Below are 19514 nucleotides of genomic sequence, written 5' to 3' on the forward strand. Positions count from 1 at the left end.
CCATATTTTAATGGACCTCAATAATATCAAGAACTACATTTATGAAATGCAGTGAATGAACTATAAGCCCTTTTTACAATTACCAAAGGATGGACATATTCACAGCAGGTTATTTTTGCGAGCCAATAGTGCAACATTTTCCTTTTCTATCATCTTGACCCAATGCACCTTTCAGGTCCCTGCTTTGCAGGACGGGTGAGATCAACATGTGAATGCCAGCCACCAGAGGCCTTGATAATACAAGATGTGTTCCATAATGTTGTTGGAAATCCCCAGGAACCCTTCCCTGAAGATCAATGGTTAAATTCCGTATCGTAGAAGAAACAGACACTATAAAATTGCCCTCTCTTTCACAGTCTTTATTAGGTATGGTGTAGACATCTTCAGGATGACTGAGAAACTACAATTTGAGATCAGCAGCAGGTCTTGGGTGAGGCTCACCCAGCAGGTCGTCTTTCTAGCCCGTCACGTGCAGACTCATGCATTACAGGCCACTTTAGCGCCAGCTGTGGGGCCTAATGGAATTAGGCTAAGGGCTTTCCTCATTAACAGAGCAAAGTTGCACTGGACAGATAGAAGTCGGCAAGATCCCTACACAATTTCTGATTCTCAATTTTATAATACCAGTCTACTTTTCAAGCACCATTCTATCTATATGACTCCTAAGTTCTGGAATGTGCAAAGTAAAGGAATTCCTATAATGACAACGAACAAATAAAGGCACAGAAACAAATTGCTTAGCTTTTGCCAAAAATAGCAATGGTTTCAAGCGATCCTATCCAAGTATTCTGTTGGTGACTACTCATCTGAACAGTTTCCATCAACACATATCATACATGTAGCCTCTCCCTCCGTGCAACACAATCATGCTTGACTAGTTTGCGTCATTGTTTTCTACCTGCATTGAATTATGACCTTTTGTGCCACAGTAAGCTCTTACACCAGCCCCCCCCCTTGGTGCCTACGATCTTTACAACCGGCCCCTTACCCACCCCCAACAATGACAGATGATAACAAACATGATAACTGTTTCTGTAGTCAGCTAAAAATGAACATTGCATTTTGTATACATATATATGTATGAATAAAATAATATGTAAAACAAATATATAAAATCTAAATACAGATCCCTGTAAAATGAGAGGAACTGAAAGAAATCATTTAATACAATCATGCTCTCGACATGGACATTGAAAATTTGGCATAAAGCCTAGTCAGACTTTAAGCCAAGCACAATTTATACAGGGTGTCTATAATCATATAGAAAGGCCAAATAACGTTTGTTAAAAACAAGGTGAATACAACATACCAATAACAGATTCTTTATCAGAGGGTACGTCAGATACCTTTAACATACAATCAAGTTGAGGGTACCGAAACAGAGTGGTTCTTGTGAAAGCTTCAATATGGTTTGTTAAACAATCATAATATAAAGATTCCATTAAAACTACTGAAGAATAGAACAGACATGCAAGATACTGATTGATGAAGGCTGTATACAGTTATTCTAAAGGCCTCAGTTACAGAATTACATGTATGTCAAAACCCTATGCTCAGCTGGCGATTGTGTTTGGTCTGCAAATTTGGTCTAACCCAGCCGTCATCAACAACAAAGGGAACACCAGCTCTGCATTAATTCCTTGAAGTATAAAACTTACTACAAACAAGTTGACAGCCTGTGTTTATTCCTGCACCACAAGCAAGAAATATGCAAGAAACAAACACTGCCAAAACCTGGCAATGCAAATTCAAGAAAAAAGATATTAATATATATATTACAATTATCTTACAATTTACGAAACAACAAAACAGTTTCAATGTACCCGAATTCCTCAAATTTACTCGCACCCCTCAAGAACTGTCCAATTTAGCTGGTTTATCATCATTTACTAAGGTATTACTTCGAGATTTTCTACCATTTCCATTAAATTCTGCTCCTTCTCCCAATGAGTACTCCTCATCGATGCTAACCCCATCAGCCGCTTCATGACTCGAGCGTTCACCTAAAAGGCTATGCGATTTTTTCCGTGAATCGTCTTTTTGTGAATCATTGTCATGCAATGATGGATAGGAGACTCCAAGGGGTGATGGAATTGTTGGGTCAGTCCGCATCGGTGCAAAATTAGCCGGATGGTGATGCAAGGATAGCCCTTGGATTCCTAGGAGGACCCCAGCGCGGACATGATGGTTGTTCTTAGATTTGACATCTTGATTCGCCCCAGAAAAAGATGCACCGTGGTCTTCGTCCTCGCATTCGTTTTCTTGGTCTGACGGATCTGGTGTGTATGACATCATGCTTCCCATTTCTGAGTCTGGAGAAAAAGCTATATTTAAGAAGCATTTTCTTTACGAAGTTGAGCTTTTTTAAACAATTATTGAACATACGTGTTTTAGCTAAATGCCTTTCACGGACTAGGTCTACTTTGAAGGACTATTGAAAACTATAAATGGCATCACCTTGCATCCAGAGAACAAATGGGTTATATGAATTGACGAGTAAATGCTTTTATTGAAAACCATGTGTACATACACATGGTCTTTCTGTACATAACTTCCAAGCATTCACTAGTTTCAATCCTTTCATCCAACAGGTTTGACGTAATGTCTGAATGGTAAAGGTTGATTAATTTTTCATTGAACTTGATTAATCCGTGCATCACCAACTCACCTAGATTTATCTCCAGTGAAGATACGCTTCCTTCAGAGTCGGCCCCAACACCCGGTTCTCTCGGAGGCAGCTCAATCTGCACCCCTGACTTTTCACGTCGCTTGGCGTGGATTTCCTCCGATATCGTCTCCAGCATTTGAAGGCTTATCTTATAGTTATCTTTGGCAGCTTGGATTGATGTTTGTAGGTTTTGTACTTGCTGTTTTTGTTCCTGGGAAAATGGAAATTAGGTTGTCAAATATTGGGTAGGAGACACGCTGTCTTCCCTCACTGTTTTCAACATGTCGAGCCAACACGTCTTAAACAGCGCCACCTTGCGGCCAAATATTGTTTTAAAAAGACCTCCCCGCGTCACTTAAACCATCAAATATACCCAGACAACTAAAAAATTCTTCTAATTAAGGACACCCACTCAAAACACTGCTTTTGATGCCAAATTGGTAATTTCCATCTAAATTCACTTTGGTAATGCGGACAACTCTCCATTAAGGATAGCATATTGATCTGCAGTTATCAGCATCTCACTTGGGATGTTATCACAGCTATTTGCAGGCTACTCCGAGAAAAAAAGAGCAATTACCTCTAAAATTTCCTCATGTTTGGCTTTCAGGTCAAAATAGTGTCGGGCCTTGCTAATACTACTGCCATATTTTCTCTGGTATAGGGTCACTTTTAGCTCGAGATTCGCTAGTTCTGTAGCCTCTTTCTGGTGCTCTGCCTCACTCTTAGCTTTCTCTCGTTCTGACTCAAAGACCTGTAAAGACAGACGATGTGAACAGAATTATAATGTATTACCACAGAGAGCAAGTTGAGGTTCCAACACTTACACGTTTTGGGGCAAGACAAAAATTTACCATTATCTATGTCTTGGGCAATGGTGTCATCCATGCAAGTTTCAGCAAAATCGCCCAGCTAGTTTTTGATACCATCACAATTCAACTGACAACACCGCCGCTCTGAGTCTGAGCAGATCAGAAGATGTCATGAAAGAAAAGACATCTAAGCATACCTTCATTGTTGCATGGTTAAGCATCTCTTGCCACGCTGAATCAAACGGCCTACCCTTCTCCTGCATCAGGCGTTGTTCAGCTAGCGTGATAGTTTCTTTGGCTGCGTCGTACAGGCTGTTTGCTCGCTGGAATTGTCGCGCAGCTTTTTGAGTCTTCAGTTGAGCCTGAAAGGATCGCAATATATACAGTACATGTAGGCACTTTAGGTCATGTAACATGTCTAAACTACACTCAACCTTTCAGAATGAACGAACACTACTATCAAGACACCAAGGGCCAGAGACTTATTAGCACAAGTCCCTTGTTTACGCCAAGGTTGTCCTAAGTTTTGGAGAGGTTACTCAGCACCAGGTTAACAAAATATATGTAACTGATACCATTTTTATGTGCATGTACCTCTGGCTGCTGTGATTAAAACATTTTCTTGGAGGGATTGTAATGTAGAATAAGTCTTTTGTTTCCCATACCAATCTAGAGACCGGAAGATTAACAAAATAATCTTCCGACAGCAATTCTCACCGATCCCTTTCCACAATCAAAAAAATAATTCAAAACACCAACACCTCGAAGTACCCTGTCACAATCCACTCAACCACTGAACGAAATGAATAGTCACAGGAAGACTTGCACACCTCAACTAATAGACTCTGTTCTTGCAAGGTCGAGCTTCAAGCAAAAATAATTTTTAAAAAAAACAGCAAAAAAGAACATACCAACTGGAATTTGAACTCAGCCTGCAACAAGGAGGCGAACATGCCAACTCCGGACACAAATTTCACTACAAACTATTCCCACAAAACAATCTTGATTCAGCAATGTAGGGCCATGCATTTTAAACGAAAGAAGTGTAAAACCCATGGAAAGTAATCACAATACAGTATAAAGTTGCCTGGGGGTTTACACGAAAAGCTTGTTAAGCCAAGGGAACACTATTGCACATATTATGCAAAGTAAATCATGGCCTCGGGTTTATGAAAAGTAGAATTAATCGAGGTTCCTATATCTACATCAATTGATGTGGGGGCAAAATTCTGGACTGCTTGTCCTGCATACCTCTCTTGCTAATTTCTTGCACTCAAAATAGGGTCGCGCCTTGTCTACACATTGTCCGAGCTTCTTTTTGAGTTGCTTTAACTCAATGCTGGCTTCTTGCATCATTGTTCGGAACTTGGCCGTTGCCTCCTGAAAATGTTAGACAATATTGGAATGATATGTAAGAAGGCCAGATAAATAGCATGAGAAAATCAAGATCAACCTGACTGGAGACAGGGACAGCCCACCGCAAGACAACCAGGCCTCTCAATTACATGATTCCTACACCGTAGAACGGTGTAGGCCGTACAGGATGTCCCCAAATTAGGTCTTTTTTTTTTTTTTTTTAAATAATATGAACCCCTGAAGCGTTTTTTGACCCCTAACATAACCAAATCTCATCCAAATGGCCTAATTTTATAGTTTTACCCTAAAATTAAGATTTTTCAGGTGTATGTGGTGATATCAGTCACTAACTTTGATTTATGACGTCGCTGTTCAGGCAAATTGGCGCGATGAAATGTCCCCAAATTAAGCCAAAACATATTTCTATTAATACCTGTATTGGGAGAAATGCATTTGAGGATCCCCTCTTGGCCCTATTGTAATTTTCCCGCTTTTTCTTTATCTTTGTTGTATCATGCCGAATAACTAATTACTATGCTCTCCCAGGTCAGTTTGCACGCTGAGCTGCACGAACGTCAGCCAATCAGCTTCTTCCAGCATCCTCACGTGACATGGGGAGCCAATCATACCTTAGCATGAGCAAGCTCGGTAGCCCAGATTCCTGGGCATCATTCTTGCTCTAGATTTACACTAAGCTACTTCACGTTTTAAATTTGTATAGACCGCAACTACAGTTATTCTCTGTTAGGAATGTCACAACCTGGGGACGGTCTGGTCACAACCAGGACTCCAATTACAGTTATTCTCCGTTGGGACTGTCACAACCTTAGGACGGTCTCCGCCGTCTCTCACAGTCACAACCTCGAGGGGGCACCACAAAAAGCAAAAAAACATGGTACAAAAATACAGGGTGTAGAGGTCTCCACGTAATTGAAAGGCCTGACAACATAGGGATACATTTCAAAAAGACAGGTTCTAGCATCACACTCAAGATTCTGGGATGATACCTACATCATGCTGGGACTCCAGGTGGTTGATCACCTCTGATGCTCCATTCAGGTTGTCAAGTTCGATCTGAAAATTAGAGAGAAGAGACATTTAATGTGACTTAGACGAGAAATATGCTGGCATTCAATGATTCATTCCCCAATGATAGCACTCTCGAGTCAAGGTCAAGGAAAGTGCTCCGATAATCCCATGGCCATTGATGATGGTTTGAATCAAGAATAAGATCATCCCAGGCGATTCAATCCACTCGATCTGCATGGCAAATCAGACAAGTCAAACAGTCGGTTTCAGAAGGTCAGCTTGACAAGATGACAGAGAGACTCATGAGAGGGCAAGGCCAGCTGGAACTGGTCACAGTTCATTCTATTCTAGCCTACCTTTTTACACTGCTACAGCCATCACAGCATTTGCATGCAAAAATCTCAAAAAATGAAAATGACAGCTGGACATTTGGCTCGCTATCTCACCTGAATGCGAGGATCAACGTGATCTTCCTCATCCGACATCGCGGCTGCACCTTCCTCTGCCATCCGTTACTATTATCACCGCCTTTGATCACGTCATTATTGAACAAATGATGATTAATCGAGCGGTTTTATGTCATAATTTTCTAGTTTTGCCAACTTGAGTTGTGGTTGTCGTTTTTGTAAACCTTAAAAAACGCTCCCGCATTGCCGTTAATTTGCCGTGAGCTCAACCGAAGACAGGCCCGGTGTGAAAGTAAATTTAGTCACCTGAAGAATTAGTCCTACTCCTAACCTATGCATTGGGGGAAGGCCGACACTAATACTTTTTTGCCCCAATGTATCCTTGAAAATACCAGCTGCCGATTCGAACAATCATCCTCGGTAGTACTCGAACGCCCGGAATCAGTTATTACCACCTTCAGATAGCCAAATGCATCTAGTTTCTTTATTTGATGTGAAAACATGGGGTCATCTCGGCTATTTTTTCTCAATATGGCATCTAGGCACCAGTGGTTTTCGATATCCACCACCTCTCGATATGACGTAGGAGTAATATGTAAAGAGCAAGCTCTAGTGAACTCGCACAACTGTAGTGTATGTCCTAGCAGACGTTTTTTAAATACATGATGATGTCCCACACCCGCAGTTCAGTGGCGCCGGTGTGAATAAATCTACTTGTGTGAATGGTCAATGGCTCATGACGTCATGAAATAATTGCCTCACGAGGAAGGAAACAAAACGACGACAAAAGCAAGGAATTGTCTTTCTTTCATATTATCTGAAAGTAGGAGCTGAAATGTTCTCTTATCAGAAGGCTAAAATTAGCATTAACAATGACAACCTTACTTTAGTATATCTGATATGATCTCAATGTAATTAATTCCCACAGGATATACATTCCACTCTATCATTCTTAACACTAACAGACACTTTGAAATAGTAAGGCTTCTGACAATATAGGGTTAATCTTCAGTTCAAACAGTCGAGACTCATTGCCACCACGTTTTGATAAACTTGGCAATGAAAAATCCTATGGTGTCTGTCTCACAATTTCTCAAGTCAATTTCACCACTTGTTGAATCTGTCTTCATTTCTTCATCGGGTTTTGCTGTTCCCGAATCTGCACTGAAATTTGTGTAAAGGTTGACAGAATGTTGTGGACAGCCAGTGTCGACTAACACAGATTGGCAGGTACACTCGCCACTGGGGGCGACTTGCTCTGTTACATCGGCAGTCGCCCACGACGCTCCGTCGTCCTGTGATTGCTCGTATTTAGCGGCAGCTGCAGCACCACCGCCCATGTAGGCAGGATTTTTTGCTGGCTCTGGTCGAAGCCCATGCATGGTATCTGGGTCAACGTCGACAGATGGATCAAAGCGCTGTAAATATGGTAGATTATCCTCATCGAGGCGGCTGCCAGGGTAACCCTGAGCGCCAACGTGTGGAACCTAAAATTTGAAATTTGAGTCTTTTTTCACAGAGTCGATACACGCAGGAAATTTCACGATATCTCTTAAATGAAAATCCCTCCTTGTATGATAAATAGGTCATGACCACCACTGAAAGGCCTTGGAACACCCAACTTAAACAGTACCACTGACATCCAAAAAAGAAAGACATGTGCTGTGTTTTCTGTAGAAATCAATTCCGGAGAGGAACAACAGCTCTTTAAATTGGCATTGGTTATCAAGGTAAATTTCCTCGTCAAAATCACTATAATAAAGCAGGACTGACCTGTTCAGATAGTTGTAGATTTGGAAATTCCTCCAGAGCCCACTGCACAAGGCATTCATTCTCCTGCATAGGTATCGTACACGTACTGTACACGAGGGTACCACCTTCACGGAGTAGTTCAACAGCCTGGAGTAGAAGAAGAGTTGAGTTCATTTTAAATCCACAGTTTCTTCTTCTTCAGCCTCCGCTCTGCACTTGGAGTTCTTATCCAGAGTATATCTCAATCAAGGTAAAATTGGGTGCCAATGCAGTTTTGGGGCAAATTGGGGTTGTTGGCATAGTGACAAATGTAACTCGCTCACAATATTGCTGCATCATAAAGGCAAACACAAGCCATTAAGTTCACATCTTAACACTCACATTTCGGAATAGCTTTCTCTGTAAGACTGGGAAGGATTTCACTTCACTCAGTTTCATGTAGTTGGCCAAACAGGGCCGTTGGCCGAGTGCGCTGCACGGGCCATCGAGTAGAATTCTGTCGAAGGTGTTCTGTGGGTATGGAGGGGCAGGACCAAGTACTGAAACAGAAAAGTGCACTTACAGAAAAGTTTACGCTGTTGATGGCTGGGTTTGATACTATTTACATGTTGCTGTGATCACTGATTGCTGTCGCAGACGCCTGCAATGACCATTGCAAACGAGCGAGTTTTGTTGCATGGGATCATGACTGCAGGTAGCAGTGATTCAAATCGCTTGAATGTGGGACGCTTTAGAGACAATGCAATCCACATGCCAGTGGGACACCTACCTGCATCTTTTCTATATAAAGTTGTGCTGTCAAACTTGTAAGTGTCAATGATGCGAAGATTCCAGAAGCTGGCATTTCTTTTGATCTTCTCGACCTTCTCATCAGATCGGTCTATCGCAACTACTCTACCCTGCAATTTAAACAATAGAAGTTTGAAAGCCATTTTCATTGCTCTAAACTGTAAAATTTAAACCATCTATTTGTTTTTGCGATTACACATGTACTTGTACGATCATCAATTGGTGACTTGTTGAAGGGAAAATGGCCGAGGTTTGTGACAGTCTCCATCTGGATGATCATTTCCATCATGTATATCACTTTTAGGGAAGCACCATATATAAATTACATGGATTATCAAATCTTTCAAGACTTGACCTGATGCATCATATCAATACCTTGTTTTGCATGAGAGTGGCAATATGTGTCGTCTTGCCTCCCGGGGCAGCGCACATGTCCAAGATGGTCTCGCCAGGCTGTGGGTCGAGGACATGGGTGCAGACTACCGATGGTAGATTTTGAGGGAACACATCCCCTGTCATGAACTCAGACAAGCTCGGTGCATCGTAGAGAGCGCAGGTCATTCGGATAGCCAGACCACTGCAAACAACAAGAAAATTACAAAAATATTATCAGGTGAAGAAGAATCATACCAAAAAATCTTTGAAATTTCAACATCTTGAAGAGAAAAAAAGAGTTTGACTATGAAGTTCAGAAAAGTGAGGGTCATGTAACCCCTCCTTCCCGGAGTCCTGGATCCACCCTTGACCTTATATATAATACTACAACCATCCCTGCATAGTACCCTCATTTAGATAAACCAAACGAGAGAACTAAGACTACATAACTCAAAATAATCTTTCCATATTATTTTCTGATACTGACCTAACCTGGACATCTCGTCCATGAAATAGTTTTTTCCTGCTCAGCATAGCCTTCCCATTTCCAACGAAGAGCTTTCTCCCCTGAAACTGCGTCATTAGCCCCTTTCTGCACTGACCGTCAATATCAGCAAACACCGAAACCATATCATTTTCATTCATTGCTGAAATAGAAAAAAGTAAAAAAACGAACTCTTATATCAGATATTACGTTCACTATACAAAATTCTCAAAGCCTTCAAAAAGAAATTTTTTTAGGCCTTATGTTACGATGCGAAGTGAGGTAACATAGACCATTGTGTGACTTGAAGTTGAAATAAAGTGACTTACTTGCGGATGCAGCCATTATGCCCTGGGCATAGATATCTGCACCTCTGAGGACGGCCATACCACACATGAGATCTACTACAACTTCCTTTGGATACTGCAAATGAAACCAAATCTATGTTGAGGACCATGCAAAACTATTACATCGGGACATTGCAACACTCGGTCTCAGCATAACAGGAGATGGAGGCCTGATGTTACAGTAAAATTGTAAAGATGGTATTGAGGCCCAGCTTCCCTCTTCAAATGTTGTTTAGCTTGAGCAAAACACTTAACCCCAAATCAGTTAGTCCTTGGGATGAAATTTGAAATTTAAGTTCCTTGTACTTGGTGCCTATGCCAGGTCAAGCAATCCTGACATCTTCAGTCATGCCAAGGTCTCAGTTCAGTAGTTATTCCCAACTTACCCTAGGAAGTGAGGTTATTGGCCCTCTGTTCTTCATGATCAGTAAATCTGGTATTCTTGGATGGTATACAACCTCAGGGGGATCAAGGACTCTGTTTTTGTACATCTGAAGAGTGAAAGAAATCAGCTTGGTTTAGATTTCGGTACTTACTACTTCTAGAAATGCAAAGCTGTAGGATAACTATCTTCACTTTCCTAGAACTGCAGAATCTCTCTACTAAGGACATCCTCGAGATTGACAAGTGCCGTCCTTAATAGAGAGGTTCCTGATTGGAGAGGTCAAATAGAATGGAAACTACCATTTAATTTAATTCCCTGATTACAGGAGTAAAGTAGTATAGAAATTGCCAATTTGTGACCAAAACCTCTGTCCGTAATAAATGGAGAGTGTCCTGCTAAGAGAGGTTCGACTGTACTGTGAAACCAGAGCTGCAATGATTTCCTCCAAGTTTGTACTGTAAAGGACAATTTCCCTCGATGGCAATAAACCAACCTTATGAAGCTGCACCTCGACCCTCATTTTGATTTGTTCTTTGGAATATATCAAAGGGTTGATTCGGAGCGTTGTGTAAAGTGGCGGTGTTGTCAAGACACTCAATAACAGCTTGAATCTCTTCAGCTCCGAAACTTCATCTGTTCTGACTTTCTTTTTCCGTTTCTTGGTAGGTGGCACTTGATGATATTCATCTGGCTGTGGCACCTGCAAAGCAAACAGATCATCCTTTGTATCAGCATTCTGGTTGTGACTTTGGATGATCTAGTGACAATTCCTAACTACTGGTGCAGCCCCTGCACAGTATCACCACATTTTTCATACTAGATATAATGCCACGACATGCTTCTATGCTATGGGTACAGTCTTGAATGTCATCAATAAAAATGATAGGGTTTAGTCTAGTAGGGGCCTTCTTCAGGCAGTTGACACGTACTTCTTTCGACTCAATCATCTTTGTTTGACATCACTTCTCCACAACCAAATGACTGGCGACTGGTTGTGTGGCAAGCTAGGCCTACGTACATGCATAGTCAGCTACGCATGCATACAATACATGCATGTCACAATGTGTAGGTTGTGTATACAAAATATATACATCCATCTACATGCTCATGATGATGATGATGATGATGATTTAGTTTTTGGGCTGACATGACTTTCTTTGGTTACCTCACAGTGGAAACGGGCAGTAAATGTTTCCTGGAGATAGCTTTTCACTTCTTTTTTCAATCTGAGCGAATGATTATCAGCCATGGTGCCAAAATATCCTCAGATGCTGGTCCAGAGTAACCAGTCAGACAAGGATCCAGTTTTGTGAGTTGTTGCTACTTCTGGCTGTACCGTCGCTACTTTTTGCTGCGTCACTGGATGTCCCAAGTCAAGCCCGCTGAAACGATGAGTAATCATATCAACGTTGTTGGCGATACTCTACCGCACCACCCCTCGCAATAACCACAGCCCGTGATTTTACTGGCTGACCCCCCCCCTCCTTCTCAAAGGGGCCTCCGACGCCAATCACATTACACTGATACACATTCAGAATTATCTTTTTGGTGGACAATGAGAAGAAGCGTACGAGGGTCTATCTACTTCACGGCCCGAGACATTGTCACAACCTTAACTTATAGACCCTTTTAGTTTTACAACACCAGGACTCAGGATCAGGACATTTCACATTGTCACATTGCGGGCCCAAACAAACCTTGATATAGGCACAAAGTACAAAAGATCATGTGGTGTGCGACTATGCGAAACACATGTACAATTGGCTAAATGAGATGAGATGTTCTCTCGGAATCGACCAAAGTTTGTGAGGGACTGAGTTTCGTCCCAAAATAGATCTGTTTACACAGAAATGGCACTGCATTGCAGGTACTCTAATTGTCGGACGTCAGTTCGCCAAAGGAATCGAAGGATTCACTAATTGGTTAAAAGGTGGCGCATTTCTCCCGGAAACCTTGACCTTTGACACTGTGCCGGTGCGTGGTGAAGTTGAGTTTGAGTTGCTCAAAAATTAATAACCAGCCAATTTCACTCGATTTTTCGACGATATCGGTCAGATATTCTCTGTTCTTTTATATAACAGCTACCGATCGACATTTCTATTCTCAAACTGAACCGATTTTTGGCGAACATGGCGTTTAATTTGAAGAGAGTTCTGATCAGTGATGAAGTTGCACCAAAATGTGTGGAAATTCTCCAAACCAACGGAATCGAAGTGCTCAAAAACACAAAACTGACCAAGGAGCAGTTGTTGTCAGAAATTCCAGTGGGTATTATTTTGTAGATTTTGTTCCATTTTCAGTGTTCGATATAACTGTTATGCTACAATTTCCTTTTTTAGTGAGATAAAAGTGCATTTGTGTTGGGCAATAGTGGTCTTGGATAATCGGGTTAGGGCGCATTCATTGCATATTTCAGATGCAATGAATGCTCCCTGAACATCTGGGGTATTTCCAGGCAGCAACTCAAATGCATGTGCAACTTTTCCCCTGACCTAAATAAAATTAAAAAATAACAGGTTACAAAATTACATGTAATTGAATAACTTTCACCAAATTTCTTTTAAAGCTTGATAGCCTAGCTGTTTAGAAGAAGAATCCAAGATCTAATTTACACTTTTCTCTATCCGAACATTGTTATCCTTGATAATATGAGGAAGGCTCAGGCCTTGATAGGGAGCTCTTCGTTAAATAGGGCTGGTGAGCGAGAAGACTCGGTGGGGGGGGGGGGGTATATAGTTAGGATGATGCCATCATGGCAGTTGACCGAAGAAGCAGTTGGCTAGCACACAATGTCAATGATTGATGGCGAGTAGTTGGTGGGTGGGAGAGGGGGGATATAGTCTCTATCCGAACATTGTTATCCTTGATATAATATACCTCCATGATCCGAAATACATTGTACTTGACATTTTTTGATAAACAATATAGGCCTAGGCTACATTTAAAGGGTAAGCACAATGAAAATGCCAAGTTGTCTTTTATTCTTCATTTAAAAGACCAAAAACAATGCGATAATATGCCTTTTATTTCATGAAAATATCTCAAAAATTGAAAAGTTATGAGCAGTCACTCAAAGTTAGAGATTTAGCGAGGCTTATTAAAAAAAATTGGGTCTATGATGTCATAGCATGTACTCCAATTTAATGAGATATTCAGTTCTTCAAATACTAATTGTTTACTTCACATACCATATAGGCCTACCATGTGTGGAGAGCATACTATTATGAAGAAAGTCTGTCATATTATTCAAAACTGCATGAATTGCTTACATCATGACATTATCATGTTGCATAATAACCAGGATTATAAAGAAATGTGGTTATATTGGCTTACTAATATTAGCTAACATAAAAGCAAACTAGCTTTGATCCTCTGAATAAAGTGCACCACAAGAGGTCATTGTGCTTTGCCTTTATAAGTTGTATACAAAATTTCAGACGCAGCTGACAAGCCTGATGCACCTCTAAGAAATCATTTGGGGACTGGAGAGAAAAGCAATTGAATGCACTTACTTTTGACCCAGGGTGTAAAGTCCAGACCAAAGTCCCTTCATCATTGATTTCTCTGAAACTTAAAACAAAGGCAAATATTCGATACTTGATAACAAGTATGTGATAAAAAAATATTGAAATTATGTCAGTCAACTTGGGCGCTAGATTGGCTGAGAGGAGAATAGTACCCAAGCTCTCCACCATGTGGCACCACATGATGTATCACACTGAAACCGACCCATCTAACAAATGCCAAAATCTTCTATTTGGAAATTGTTTGTCCTCTTTTCAGAAATATGATGGCCTCATTGTACGCTCGGCAACCAAGGTCACATCTGATGTTATTGAGGCAGGAACAAGGTTGAAGATCATCGGGCGTGCTGGTACCGGGGTCGACAACATCGACTGTAATGCCGCAACCAAGAGGGGTGTCATTGTGATGAAGTAAGAAAGATTTCTTCTCTACGAAGGCCATCAAAAATCCTTGTACATATGAAGCTGGGTACTTGGCAGAATCCTATTTTTCGATTGCGATATTGTGATCATAATGCAGGCCACAGCAATCTTGTTCGGGGGTGCATTACACTTTTTACAGCCATGTCTTCCAATTTCAGCACTCCAGGCGGCAACACTCTCAGTGCCGCTGAACACACATGTTCCATGATCATGGCTGTCAGCCGTCACATTCCCCAGGGCCATGAGACCATGCGACAAGGGAAGTGGGACCGAAAGAAGTTCATGGGAAATGAAGTCTACGGAAAGACACTAGCCATTATAGGACTTGGGCGCATCGGTAAAGAGGTTGCCACACGAATGCAAGCATTTGGAATGACGGTAAGGCACAAGATATTGATGGCTTGGAAACGCATTTTTATCCCCATCTTTCAACAGCGTTTAAGAATATAAACTCCACATCTTAACTTGGGGAGATGATACGACCTGATACTAGTGATAGCTTGGAGGCGCCTACGATATTTATTAAACAGATTCTTTTTCTTTAAGACAATTGGTTATGACCCCATCATTCCTGCGGAAGTTTCTGCCACATTCGACACAGAATGGATGCCCCTGGATGACCTTTGGCCTAAAGCTGATTATATCACCGTGCACACCCCCCTCATTCCACAAACCAGAAGTAAGTTCAACCGTGGGAGAATATTGGTGTTGTCGGCCCGAGAATCCAGATTATGCATGGATATGCATGTAGGGGATGGCAGTTCACCGCAGGTTCAGATTTTGTTCCCAGTTAAAGCAAATTTCAAACGATCAATATAATGCTCTTCCCTGGGCTCAGTTGATACCAGTCTCAGAACAATTGATGCATTCCATCAAGTCACACTAGAGTTTCTGAATGGAACCCTATTGCGGGCCCTATTGCGGTTAATTTTCCACCACCCGAAACAATTCTAATTTAAAAGTGGGCTGACTCACTGGTTGTGCGAAGTCCCCTTTAAGTTCATTAAATTAGAATTCAACGATGTCTTTGTTGTCGTTTCAGATCTCATAAATCTTGAAGTTCTCAAGAAGTGCAAAAAGAACGTCCGTCTTATCAACGTGGCACGTGGCGGTATCATTGATGAGGAAGGTCTCCTCCAGGCTCTCGAACAGGGATTCTGCGGAGGGGCAGCCTTGGATGTGTTTGTCGAGGTCAGTAGGCCAGAATCCGAAGCATTCATCTCGTGCTTTTTTTCTGTCTGACATTGGTTGGGAAATTTAACAGTGTTACAGCATCTGCAAAAATTTATTAATAACAAGACCATTATAATTTTGTTTTTTCAGGAACCACCGACGAATACGAAACTAACTCAACACCCACTGATAGTGTGTACCCCACATCTCGGTGCCAGCACTGTCGAGGCCCAGGCTCGAGTAGCAGAGGAGATTGCTGAGCAGTTTGTTGCCGGTGTTCAGGGGAAAAGTTTATTTGGTGCTGTAAGTATAAGTCCTTTTGAATATTTTGAGAAATATTTTTAAATATGTTTTGGGAGCACTTCACCATTTTACTCTTAAAAATGTGGGCTTAGTCCCATCAACGTTAATCAACGTCTTAAACACCCATCTGCCTACTGGCCAAGGAAGTTGTCTTTCTCTTTCTTAAAAGATTTGTAATGTCCATTTCTTTTTCCAGATCAATGCCCAAGCTATGACCAATGCCTTGAGTGCTGACACGAAACCTTGGGTTCAGTGTGGGACAGCCATGGGAGCAGTTTTGGCAACGATGTCAGGAAGTGGCATGAACAGCAACACTAAGGTCAAGGTTATATCACAAGGTAGGTTATTGGGTCAACATCATATTGTTGGAGATATCGTGAGTGGACAATATCGGTTGACCAAATCAATTAGTCTCCATGATCAGTGACCCTTGACCTTAAAAGGTAGGTTCAAAATCTGTAGGGAATTTGTCTTGTTACTTGATCTGGGTGACAAAGTGTTCTTGACTGTGAGAACAAATCTTTAATTTTTCTTGCAAACATGACACATCTTCCTCAGAATTCGTTTCAAGGGGACTAGTTATCTCTTATTTCAGTTTCCCAGGAGAGTGTCTCTTTCTTGAGCATTACATTATAAAATCAGGGATGCGTCTTGATAAAAAAAGTGTTCTATTGTTCCCCGAACGAGTTTATATTTGCTTGCACTGTTTCAGGTCCTGGATTGGACAAGTCCGGTTCTTACCTAGGAGCAGCTGTACTAGCTGGGTTACTCAGGTTACAATGCAATGGATTCCTCAACCTTGTGAATGCCCCCGTCTTCGCCAAGGAAATGGGAATTGAGGTACATGTAGGATCAGTTTCCATAGCGATAGCTCAAGTTGATGATTAAGTGATGCAGGACTGGTTCCAGCAACATAACGGTTTTAAGAAAACAGAAATAGAAACCGATTTTAACAGTTCTTGGTACTGGAGAGATTTGGAATCCATCCCGACTTAAGGGGTCCTCCTGGTCTATGATGAAAACTCATGCACCACGCTGACACCCAGTGTTGACCAACTTATCAACCACCATTGATGTTTCTGAGACCGCAATGTTCCAATCCTTGACCGAGCACAATTTTCAACCATATATCTGTAAGGTGTCAATCATTTAGTACTTGAACGTAATTTTCCGATTGTACACTGGTGCCCCGACTTCCAACTATTCCTGGCACAAAAATGTATTCTTTCTATATTCCTCTACAGATCACCACAGAATACAAGGAAGCTGCCTCCCAGTTGGTCCAAGTCATCGTACAACAGGACGGAAGCCCTGTCTGTAACAAAGTTAGTGGCTTCGCCAGCAACAACTCTTCCATGCTCACTGAAATGAACAGTGGTCAATATGTGCAGCCTGTCTGCTTAGCTGGGAACCTTCTCATCTACCAGGCCCAGGCTAACCCACAGGTTATGCCTGCTGTTGCAGGTTTGTAGCATTTTTGAAATGTTTGCGTGGAATTAGACTTCGATCAATGGCCTTTTTGTCCCTGTTGCTGTGAAAGTGACCTGTTTTCAACTTGCACACAATCTGTCTGGATAGCTATGCTTGCTGTCTAAAGAAGGCAGTAGTCCTTGAAGTAGCTTAAAGTAGCTTGAATCAAATTATAATCTACGTGTGCTTAATTTTTAGGAGCTCTTGCCGGTGAAGACTGCACCCCAATGTCTTTTGCATCCTCCAGCCCAGTCAACGGCCAAGCCTGGAATGTCATGCACCTGTCGGTGCCGTTGAAAAACCCGGATATACTGAAGCTGCACGTCACCGGCCTTTACCAGCTGACGCTGTAAGACGATATTAGTCTGTGATAAAAATTGTGGATATTGTTAGAAAAAAATGCTCCATGTTTCTGATTCTGTAAACATGTATTTTTTCCTTGTGTTGATCAAGTGTACTGGTTACAAATAAGCGAGTTCAAGGTTGTCAATGTGTATGTGCATCCATTTGCCTAACTAACAGCAAAGGATGCTGCATTTCAAAAATAAACCAAACCAACCTACGGAATCTTCTGGAGGAAAATACTCCACTCGTATCCACTTCAAAGGAAAAAGAAGGCAGGGGACACACTCCGGTACAAGCACAGACAGGCATATTGGCATGTGTGTATTGCTGTTATGAAATTGAAATATTAAATTCAGGAGTTTTCTAACTCGCCACATGAACATGGCTGGCACACTTCACCACTTGGTTTGTACTGCCACTGCTTCATTTCAGACACTTTATGAGTAAGTGATAATCATGGACTCGCTTATTGTTCAAAACAATTTGCTACCACCTCCACAACATAACTCGCATTACTGAAAATAACCAAAAATTACCTGTTTCTGTTCTTTGACCATCCTTTGCTTCGAGTAAAGCTTGACCCACGAACTTGTACAAATCCAGTCATGTTTAACTTTGCATAATAGGTAATTGGTAGATTGATTATGTTGATGATACTTGTATATTGTTAACTTCCAGAGTTGTTTCGGACATTTGTCAGTGAAAAAACGTGGACATTTCCTCCCTATGTTTTCTATTGAAAAGTAGGTGTACCGGTGACCTTCTGTAAAGATACATGTACCATACCACGTTTTTTTCGTACAGTTTTTGAGTAGATAGCTGGTGAAGTGCTACACATGAAATTTAGTGTTGTGATGAAATTATCGTACCAAATATTCTATGTATGTGGTTAGGTTTCCAGCTGTTGTTTTTTCAATTTGTGCTATGTTTACATTTCTGTACAATATTGTATTATTGTAATATCTATAGTAGACATGTACCAGTGTCCAGTGTCTAGCAAAGAAAATAAAGTTTTTTCAAAACTATGACGTGTTAGATTTTATTCTTCTTTCGAGTACTGACTTCACTTGATCATCTTGGGTTCTTACCCTGAGTAGCATAGTCTTGAAGGTAGACATGGTTGTGAAACAAAACAGTGACTATGTAAGGTAAAGGAAAATGCTGTGGTTTTGAGAAAGGTTTCCGTATAGCACACAATGATATTACTTTCCTCATGAAAGCTGCTGTTCAATGTGATGCATTGCCTCCTGTAGTGTTGTCTGAATATCTGTACCAATTTTAGGCAAGTGGTGTCCTGCAACGTTCTGTTTGATTCTGGGCCTGTTCCCTGTTCCAAAAACACGACAAGAACATGGGAATGTGTTTCAATTCAGATACAAAATCCCTATCCATCTTCTAAATCTTTTATTCTCGTTTGTGGTTTTTCTGGCAACTCGTGAGCGCAGAAAAGGAACGTGAATTACCTGGGGGGGGGGGGGTGACAGTACAACAGTAGGCCTACGGTCAGGACCCTAGGCCTACGGTCAGATCAGAACGCAGTGGACCGGCCTCTTCCTGTCGCCCTGAACGACGATCAGGATACCCAGCTCAGGCTTATTTCTGTTATAATGTTGACCATTTCTCAAAAGTTCTTCAAAGGGTGATGTTCCCAATGTGCCACCGTAGGACAATAATATACAGATGAGATAAGGGGAAATCCCAGATTTATAATTTAGGGAACATACCTTATTATCTCATACCTACTGCATTTATATGTTCAAATCATCAAAATTAATTCATTATCTTGTCATTCTTTTATCTTACGAAAACCATTTCACATAGTATTCTAATAATCTAGTTTAAAGGGTGACCTGTTTTTGAGCTTATCAGGCG

The 19514-nt window shown here is 41.3% G+C and overlaps 3 protein-coding genes across 5 annotated transcripts; 1 reads left to right on the plus strand and 2 right to left on the minus strand.

The window, feature by feature from the left end:
• Window positions 1-344: 344 nt before the first annotated feature.
• Window positions 345-6473, minus strand: LOC135500482 (SH3 domain-binding protein 5-like). 2 transcript variants are annotated; one of them, XM_064791992.1, is made up of 8 exons: window positions 6312-6473; window positions 5848-5910; window positions 4732-4860; window positions 4392-4412; window positions 3678-3842; window positions 3249-3422; window positions 2669-2879; window positions 345-2312 (listed from the first exon to the last, which is right to left on the minus strand). In XM_064791992.1, the coding sequence occupies exons 1-8, from the start codon at window positions 6372-6374 to the stop codon at window positions 1852-1854; spliced, it is 1287 nt and encodes a 428-aa protein (XP_064648062.1). In that variant the 5' UTR covers window positions 6375-6473; the 3' UTR covers window positions 345-1851. The 2 variants fall into 2 exon arrangements, with proteins under 2 accessions (XP_064648062.1, XP_064648064.1); XM_064791994.1 differs by lacking the exon at window positions 4392-4412.
• Window positions 6474-7065: 592 nt separating this feature from the next.
• LOC135500467 (tRNA (cytosine(72)-C(5))-methyltransferase NSUN6-like) lies at window positions 7066-12314 on the minus strand. 2 transcript variants are annotated; one of them, XM_064791963.1, is made up of 11 exons: window positions 12123-12314; window positions 11570-11786; window positions 10898-11104; window positions 10406-10510; window positions 10002-10095; window positions 9676-9835; window positions 9189-9390; window positions 8794-8923; window positions 8406-8563; window positions 8046-8171; window positions 7066-7759 (listed from the first exon to the last, which is right to left on the minus strand). In XM_064791963.1, the coding sequence occupies exons 2-11, from the start codon at window positions 11651-11653 to the stop codon at window positions 7301-7303; spliced, it is 1725 nt and encodes a 574-aa protein (XP_064648033.1). In that variant the 5' UTR covers window positions 11654-11786; window positions 12123-12314; the 3' UTR covers window positions 7066-7300. The 2 variants fall into 2 exon arrangements, with proteins under 2 accessions (XP_064648033.1, XP_064648032.1); XM_064791962.1 differs by having other exon boundaries at window positions 12102-12314.
• A 61-nt stretch (window positions 12315-12375) lies between these two features.
• On the plus strand, window positions 12376-18667 carry LOC135500472 (D-3-phosphoglycerate dehydrogenase-like). Its single transcript, XM_064791968.1, has 10 exons — window positions 12376-12668; window positions 14188-14339; window positions 14510-14729; window positions 14898-15030; window positions 15394-15542; window positions 15675-15827; window positions 16024-16165; window positions 16540-16667; window positions 17072-17291; window positions 17496-18667. The coding sequence occupies exons 1-10, from the start codon at window positions 12534-12536 to the stop codon at window positions 17648-17650; spliced, it is 1587 nt and encodes a 528-aa protein (XP_064648038.1). The 5' UTR covers window positions 12376-12533; the 3' UTR covers window positions 17651-18667.
• Window positions 18668-19514: the final 847 nt, after the last annotated feature.

The sequence above is a fragment of the Lineus longissimus genome, chromosome 16, assembly GCF_910592395.1.
Source record: "Lineus longissimus chromosome 16, tnLinLong1.2, whole genome shotgun sequence".
Lineage (NCBI taxonomy): Eukaryota > Metazoa > Nemertea > Pilidiophora > Heteronemertea > Lineidae > Lineus > Lineus longissimus.

Bases quoted from the DNA above. Each gene is read 5' to 3' on its own strand.
- LOC135500472 (XM_064791968.1), top strand. From the start codon at position 12,534: ATGGCGTTTAATTTGAAGAGAGTTCTGATCAGTGATGAAGTTGCACCA. The intron at 15,543-15,674 runs GTCAGTAGGCCA...TTGTTTTTTCAG, and splicing joins CCTTGGATGTGTTTGTCGAG to GAACCACCGACGAATACGAA. The intron at 16,668-17,071 runs GTACATGTAGGA...ATTCCTCTACAG, and splicing joins CCAAGGAAATGGGAATTGAG to ATCACCACAGAATACAAGGA.
- LOC135500482 (XM_064791992.1), bottom strand. From the start codon at position 6,374: ATGGCAGAGGAAGGTGCAGCCGCGATGTCGGATGAGGAAGATCACGTT. The intron at 5,911-6,311 runs GTGAGATAGCGA...TCTAATTTTCAG, and splicing joins ACGTTGATCCTCGCATTCAG to ATCGAACTTGACAACCTGAA. The intron at 4,413-4,731 runs GTATGCAGGACA...TCCTTGTTGCAG, and splicing joins GCAAGAAATTAGCAAGAGAG to GCTGAGTTCAAATTCCAGTT.
- LOC135500467 (XM_064791963.1), bottom strand. From the start codon at position 11,653: ATGGCTGATAATCATTCGCTCAGATTGAAAAAAGAAGTGAAAAGCTAT. The intron at 8,924-9,188 runs GTATTGATATGA...TTTAAATTGCAG, and splicing joins CCACTCTCATGCAAAACAAG to GGTAGAGTAGTTGCGATAGA. The intron at 8,564-8,793 runs GTAGGTGTCCCA...TTTCTGTTTCAG, and splicing joins TTTATATAGAAAAGATGCAG to TACTTGGTCCTGCCCCTCCA.